This window comes from Arachis stenosperma, chromosome 10 (genome assembly GCF_014773155.1).
Source record: "Arachis stenosperma cultivar V10309 chromosome 10, arast.V10309.gnm1.PFL2, whole genome shotgun sequence".
NCBI lineage: Eukaryota > Viridiplantae > Streptophyta > Magnoliopsida > Fabales > Fabaceae > Arachis > Arachis stenosperma.
In genome coordinates this window covers 125114396-125122664 of record NC_080386.1, presented here as the reverse complement: position 1 = coordinate 125122664, position 8269 = coordinate 125114396, and the positions used below count along the sequence as shown (strand labels likewise).

General features: G+C 37.5%; 1 protein-coding gene across 1 annotated transcript; it reads right to left on the bottom strand.

The window, feature by feature from the left end:
* Nucleotides 1-3908: 3908 nt before the first annotated feature.
* Nucleotides 3909-7908, bottom strand: LOC130955475 (cullin-3B-like). Its single transcript, XM_057882326.1, has 3 exons — nucleotides 7665-7908; nucleotides 7358-7550; nucleotides 3909-6107 (listed from the first exon to the last, which is right to left on the bottom strand). The coding sequence occupies exons 2-3, from the start codon at nucleotides 7516-7518 to the stop codon at nucleotides 4070-4072; spliced, it is 2199 nt and encodes a 732-aa protein (XP_057738309.1). The 5' UTR covers nucleotides 7519-7550; nucleotides 7665-7908; the 3' UTR covers nucleotides 3909-4069.
* Nucleotides 7909-8269: the final 361 nt, after the last annotated feature.

Below are 8269 nucleotides of genomic sequence, written 5' to 3'. Positions count from 1 at the left end.
CAAGACTTGTGAAGAACTTCATCAAGGCTTGGTGAATTTACTTGGAAATGTTGGAGCTCATTGGAAGTCCAAGCATTGGTGGAAGTTTCAAGATGAGTTCAAACACAAGCCACTATGACAAGGAGCTTACCAAATGTCCAACTTAAGGACTTTAACTAAAAGTGCTAGTTGGGAGACACCCCACCATGGTAAACTCTTCCTATTTTCTCTTTTATTTATGTTGGTAATAAATTGAATTTTTATTTTTAGTTAGGATTATTTGGTTTGAGTTGTGGTTTTACTGGTTTAATAATGTTTGCCATTAATTTGATAGCTTGTTGATATATACATATAAAAAAAATGCATCTCACGTATGCGCGTGGCCGACGTGCACGCGTCAATAGTGTTGCTCTTTCCCGAGAGTTGTGCTGGAACCATGCGGGTGGGGTGCCAGAGGCACAGCCCAACCCACGCGTACGCGTCATTTGCGTTTCTGGCCTTCCACGCGTGGGCGTAGGCGACGCATACGCGTTGTTTCTTCATGCCATCTTGGGTACAACGAACAGAGAGTTGCGCTGCCACTGTGCGAGGAGCACAATTTACACCCACGCGTATGCGTCACCTCCTTATTCTGCAACCCACGTGTACGCGTGGGCGACACTTACGCGTCGCTTCCTGTTTTTCATTCTTCTTCTTTCTTATTCTTTCTTCTTCCTTTCTTATTTTCTTCTTCTTCATTTCTCCTCCCTTCTCATCCTTATTCTCTTTCATTTTCTTTTACTTATTGCATTTGCATACTTTAATTCATTGCATTTTAATTTTGTGCATGTTTTTATTTTCTTTTCTAAGTTACTATTTTTTCATTGGCGTTGCATTTTCTTAATCACCTATTGAATTTTTCTTCCATTGTTTTGGCGCTTAATGACTTATTTTTTATTGTTGGGTGATATTATTTATAGGTCAATGCTAATCTTTTATGACATTTATATTCCTTGCGCATTGCTATAACCTTATATTGTCTTTCATGACCCACTCTCTCTCCCTCATTGCTACAATTCTTGCACTATTGATATGACATTCGCCTATATTACTTTCTCACTTGTATGTTGTAGTTACCATGTAGTTGAGAACCTCATTATTATTTGGCATTAGCCCACCCATATTTTATTTGTTTACATATCTTTGTTTGTGGGTTACTTTTCTTCCTTTTTCTCTTCTTTTAGGATGGCCATCAAGAAGGGAAATGGAATACTTCTAAATGGGGCGAACAACAAGTCACTCTGCACAAGCTTTTGAAAGAACTCCGCAGTTGTAGCAGCCCATCCACTTGCACATCTTTGCATATACCAAGGACGGTGCAATCTTTAAGTGTGGGGAGGTCGATACCGACTTCCGTTGGTATCTACTTCTGGTTTCAACACCAATGTTTAGTTTTCTTTGCGAATTAATTGTTGCATTGCATGATAGATTGCATGTGTAAATTAGTTGCTTGCATTTATGTCTTACTTAGTTGAAGTAATATTTTCTCTTTCAAGAAACTTTTTAGAGCATTTCACTAATTTGAATTAAAACTTTTGTTAAACTTGTTTGAAGATATTTAATTTAGAACATGGTTTTAGAGCTCGAACACACAAAACCAGTGAGATTTTGAACCTATTCGATTGGTTGCATTTTATCAACCAATATTCTGTTTTAGTGTGTGTTGTTCTCTCTAAAATTGTGATATTTGTCTTGCTTGATTCTATATTTCCATTGTTTGATGTATGCATGCACGTATGTGATTAAGGCCTTTATTTCACTGAGCTTACATACCCATATGGCCTTACCCTTTCATTATCCTTTGCAAACCAATGATTGAGCCTATTTCACCCTTTTTGTTCTTTACTTTAGCACATCATTAACTTTAAGCAGAAAACAATAATGTCTTTAATTTAAATCCTTGATTAGCTTAGACTAGTGAGAGTGCTCATGAATTAAATGTGAGAAAATTGGGTTTGGGAACATTTGATTTGAGAATTGGGTGTTGTATATTATTGCATCATTCCTTTTCTCTTCCATGGGAACCCTTTCCAAGCATTGGGACTTATCATGTTCATATCTTGCGCAAGCTTCACAAAGTAAAGTTAAACTTTCATACTCCACATTGTAAGCGACACCCTCAACAATAATATTTTTTATCACCGGCAATCCCAGATTTACCTGAACATAGGTACGGGCATATCTTTCCCTCTCTGTCAATTTGGTGGCCAAATCAATTTTTACTGGGACTCTTATCGCAGCTGCAATACGTAGTATTGCCTGCTTTTGATAGCACCAGATTGGGAGACCAGAGACCCATATTTAGACTAGCGTAGAGCCGAAAAATTGTTCATTAGGACGGAAATCAACATCCATGATTTTACCGCAACGTAGTGCGTAGTGGCCCTTGATCAACCAAGGACCACCACACATGACCTTCTCACGATCCTTAGCATCATCGAATTTCATCAGAAAATATCCAAAACCCACATCTAACAGGTTAAAACCTCCTTTGATGCGCCATACTACTCTCAGTTTATGAGAAAGAGCTGTGTAACTATATTTCCGATCCAAGACCTTGATCACTAAGGCTTCTCTACAAGGTTCGGCCAAACATATCTTCGTCTTTTTCGTAAAGCTTACACACAGTGGCTAAGAATCACCCTACTTGCCAACCACCGTTGCAATACCATCTCCTGGTAGAGATCCGACGAGTGCAAAGACCTTCGACTTTGCTGCACAATAACCTTATTTCGAAAAGAGACCTTAGGGACCTTCTGAATCATCCCGAAAATGACCCTCCTTGACATCGGATGCACACCCACCCACACTCTCCCCCTTAATTCTTTCGACGGCTTTGCCGTCATTCTCTCCGTATTTCACCCTCAAACCTTTGCTTCCGCTCTCTCCTTCGTTCATTCTTTTTTTTTTTCCGCCCAACTGATCCGTAATTTTTTTCCTAAAAATAATTTAAATCATGACAAATTACCGAAACTTCTTATGTACTATACTGGGAACAAAATTGCAAAAAATGATTATGATTTGTCCATTTATGCATAAATGGCGGTAATTTGCTAGTGATGCACCCGTTAGTCCAAGTGGACCAGATTTTACCCCATTTCATAAACGTGGCTACTGGCTCGATGAAATTGAAAAATCTGTTGCATCACAAAAGCATTATTTTCATTTTCATGAAAATTGAGCTTGGAAGAAATAACTTGAACGATTGTATACAAATAACTAAAGTGCTCCTTAAAGTTAAAAATAACCCTAATTCCCCATTAATTATCCATCCTACAATAATTTCTTCTAATTAAATTATTGAAAAAAAACTTTAAATGCCCCATACAATTACTTCGAAAAACAATGAAACTCTCAATAAAAAAAAAAATCCTTTTCGATCTTTGATCTTTATATTTATGAGACTAATTAGTCCCTCTATTAATATTTTTTAAAGACTAATCAGTCTCATGAAAATAAGAATCAGGAGTTAAAAAAAACATTTTTTTGTTTGAAAACCTCGTAGTCTTTCGAAGAAATTATCAAGAATCGAACTCGATATTATCAAGAATCGGACTCGATAATCACTCTAAATTATTTTTGTACAAGTTACCAAAAATACCCGCCCTCTCTCCCCTACACCCTCAAAACCACCTTCTATCATTAGACATAAATCCATCCATTTGGGAGAACAAGTATCTACTGCGGAGCTACCTTCTGGAGAACATGGCAATCCATACATGTATCAGCTTCTTGAAATATGCACAAGATTTTATAATTTCTTGTAAAAGCTTCCTCCAAGTAGGATTTGATTAAACAAATCCAATCCAAAATTATCGATGAGTATAATATTATTGAGAAACGTAAGATGCTAAAAAAAATACTCTAAATTGTGAAGCCTCCACAAAGGGTTAATCGAACAGGCGATTTTCTTTTTTTTTTTTTGAATATTCAAGGGATAGCCACTTCTTGCGGCAAATTGTGAAGGGCATTCAAGCTTATATGACAGACAAAATGTCACATAGGTTGCACGCCAAAATGAATTTGGCAGTGGAAGACAGTAACACATTGTTCAAGCAAGGTAGCGGTACAGTTTTCTGTCCACTCTGTCCCTCTCCAAAAACTCACGCTCTATAAGGGATTCAATCCGTTTTTTAATAACAACTGGATTAGGCAAAAATCTTGACTGCAGCTGCTTTGTGACCTCGGCGACGATGTTGTTGTGATCTAGGGTCCTCCTGGATTTCATTATCCTCACAATTGCCGCCTCAATCTGCGGTTTTCTGTCTTCTTCCACCCTTTGCCGAGTTTCAAGATTTTCAGGTTCGGACTCCCTCTGGGCGACAACAGTACCTATCTTTACCTTGAAGAACTTGCTTGTGAATTTGTCATTGAAGAAGAATGTATCATCCTCGGCTATGTCCTTGCTCATGGGCTCTTTTCGAAGAACATTCTTTCCTTTGACACAGGCCAGAGACTGAAGGCACCTCTTCAGGTCCAGTAAGGGTATCCCCGTTGCTTGCTCAATCTCCTTACAAGTCAAGCGATCAGCATTGTTAAAAAGCATCAGTACGCACATCTGGTATGTGGAAACATTCAGCTCGTGCTTCTGGCCCTTACCAAATGTTGCCTTTAAATCAGCAGTCCCCATATTTGTTTGCCAAGACAGTCTTCTACCATTGTGCGTGCCAAGATAATAAGCCCGAAACTTCTCACATACGCCCAAGAGTTCTGATGGAAGATTACACTGAGGGCTAGGTTGAGTTGGCCATGAACCTGTCGTAAGAACGTGTACAACTAGAGAAGGGCTATCTCCCACATCAGATTGGGATGCATAGAAACCTTGCATTGTATCGTAGGAAGTCTTCATGTCGGTAAACATACCCTCCAACTTAGAAGTGAACTGATATCCACACTCTGTTTTGAGCTTGACAATCAAACTCCTCTCTGCATCATCAGATATGGTCTTTCCAGAAAGAAGCCTTTTTGCCAAGTGTTGCTTGTAATACTTTTCAAATACATCCTTTTCTTGAAGGTACCGGAATAGCATCATTACTTTGTCCAATACAATCTCCACATCCTCCTCACCAACTCCTTTCAACCCTCTGCGGAGTTTGTCATCCACAAACAAGGAAATAAACTCTGGAGACCGAGCATTCAAATTGATGAAATGTTCAAAAGAGGAATTCAAGGCATTCTGGAATGTCTTGTCGTTGGTAAATGACATGTTAATAATCTTATCATACTTATCCTTCAAATCCAAGAGACGCTGTACAAAGTCCACAGGATCTCTCAACCGTTCAGGATCCATGACTAGCTGCTTACCTGTATCCCGTACAAACGCAGTCATCACGTCTTTAACAACTGTAAGCCCAGTAGGCACTCTACGAAATAGACTATACATTCTTCCCAAGTCCTCATATTTGTCATCCACAAGCATATTAACTAGGCCTGAGTTCTCCATATGTACTAGCGTGTGCATATGACTGTCAATCATCTCCTTCTCCACCACATTGGTTATCTTTATCTCACTTCTAGGATCTAGGTAGTGCGAAACTCTTTCAATTTCTTCATTTAAGCGTCTCTCAGCCTTCTTCAGATAATCCCCACAATCACATGTTTCAATGAACTTCTGGGATTCAAGACAGTAAAAATTTGCTGAAACACTAAGAAAATGCTTCTCAAAGTCCTCTTGGTAAACAGACAAACCCAAATCCATTAGCATTTTTATTATGTTTCTCATCAAGCCTCTGTTTATTACTTCACCATTCCTCTCTCTGAGCACAAGCTCAAGAAGTGTATCTCTAAGCCTAGCTTGAGTTTTGCTGGAGTGGATCACAACATCTCTCCACAGATTCAACCCAAGTTCATGAACAGGAGTTTTATGGCTGCTTGGTATGAAGGTTCTGTCCATGTACATCAATATGTCTCGGATCATTTGCAAAGCCTTGTTATGATCGATCCACTTCCGGTTAAGCTCTTCCAAGAAAATTTCTCCTTGGGCAGATTCAATTGACTGAGAAATTTCTTTAAGATGAGAAGTCATGGTCGTCACAAGTCCTGAGTAAAGTTTCTCCCCAAATTTGTGTAAAACCATATTGTATGCATTCCTGAAAGGACAGATCACAATGAACAAAAATTTCAGAAATGAAGAGCAGCCCAGTGCAAAACACCCCACATTACGCAGGGGTCAAGGCAAGCCACACTCAAAGGGTGTAATGTAGGCAACCTAACTTGATGTAATAAACCTCCAAAAGAATGTTGGCTGAAAAATCTATAATAGTTTTGAACTCATAAAATAAACTTAGGAAGTCAGTTAATTCAGAGAAAATTAAACCAACAGGCTATAGCATAATTTTAGTTAAGAACAAGTCCTGACTTTTGTTCTACAATAAATACCAACAAATTTAATGGGAGATTGAAGCATAATTTCAAGTATAGAGTGGCAAATGGCATGATCTGAGCTAATGATGATCAGCATATCCAAGGGGAAATGTCATCATAGTCTTAAGGACATGGTGAACCCTACATATAATATATCAACCAATGGTGACATGAATATACTTATAAGTTAAAAATATGCTGTGAATGGTTGATATGTTGCCATATGTAGTGTTCAATAAACGCAAGGAAATATATCAACATTATTTATTTCTTGCCATCCAGTGGGAGTTAGCCAATGGCAGTAGACTCACCGAACAAAAGGCATATTAAGCTAGGACACAAATAGCAATAAAGATTCTTTTTCAACATGATACTATTGAGATATGGAGATTGAAATGCCCAAACTAATTCAAATAATCTAATTTAAGTCATACACAGGTAGACAACTGAAAAGGATACAAAAGACAGACTTCATGATTATTAAGTACAAGTTGTGAAGTCCTTGCCAAGGTTTGGGAGTTTTATAGATGATTAAATCTTCCAGTCCTTTTATGTGTACACACATTTCCTCGAACACCAAGCCACCTCACTATTCTTGCACCATGGCATGAACTGATGAATCCTAAATAGTGTGTTCCACAACCCCATCCAGTGGCAGAGGGGAGTGACTGAGTGAGTTGACTGAGTGTCAAGGAAAAATCACTACAATTATCATTTTTCTAATATAATTAGTCACCAATTCTTAATATATTCAAACAACCAGTTTACCACAATTCTTAACCAAAAATAACTAAATAAATAATAAAACAAAGAACCTATGCTGCTAAAGCTAAACTACACAACAGAATCACACTATTGAATTATCCATACTAACACAATTATATATCTAAAATGAAATTCTAAACGAGTAAGAAGCAATTTAAAGAACAATAAGAACAAGTGAAAAACAGAGTTGAATTGAACAAAATAAATCAACCTATAGAGCTCTTCGAAGCTAAGGCCACTAGCATTATGGTTATATATTTCGTGGATTGCATGTTCCAGAACCTTCCAGGTCTTCTCAGCGTACTTAGGATCCACCACCACGCGGTGCTTGAACGCTTCTATCTGAAAAGTCCTCTTCTTCTGCGAGCTCATCGTCGCAAATCGACGTCGTTTTTGTCCACCACCTGCGATTTCCCACACCAAATAAAAATTCCGAAAAAACGAACAAAAGCTATAACCTAAGAAAACGCTTCAATCCAAAACCAAGAGCAACAAAAGAAATGGAATCAGAAAGGAACCTGAATCAGAGATCGGGGAAGGTGAGAGAAACCCTAGGAGGTGAAGGGAAAGGGAATTGAAGTGGTGATTGCAGTAGCTAGGGTTTTGGATTTTGAGGAAAAGGGAATTTTGAAGAATGAAAAAAGTGAAGATTAAATTGGATTTTTAGATTATAAGAAGAAAAGAAGAAGAGGAAGAAGAAATGGTGGTGTTACTGGCTGAGCATGGAGTGGGTGACTAGGGAGGACTATAATTTTTGAAAAATAATAATTTCAGAAAAATAATACTACAATTATATTTAATTAGCTATGCCACTTTAGATGGTAGCTGAGTTATTGTTATTTTACTTATTTATGGATTTTATGGATTTGATATTTGTATATTATTGGGATAATTTTTTTTTTGTTATGGATTTGATATGTATAGGCTCCATTTGGTTTGTGTATATCCTAAGACATAGACATTAAGACATAGATACTTGAGACATAAACATAAAATATTTGTGTGTATGTATAATGTTTGAATATAATGAATATGACATTAGTATAGTGTCTAATGTTATATTTGGTTAATAAAATACAAGAACACTACATAATTAAAATTACTATTTATCCTCTTAATTTAA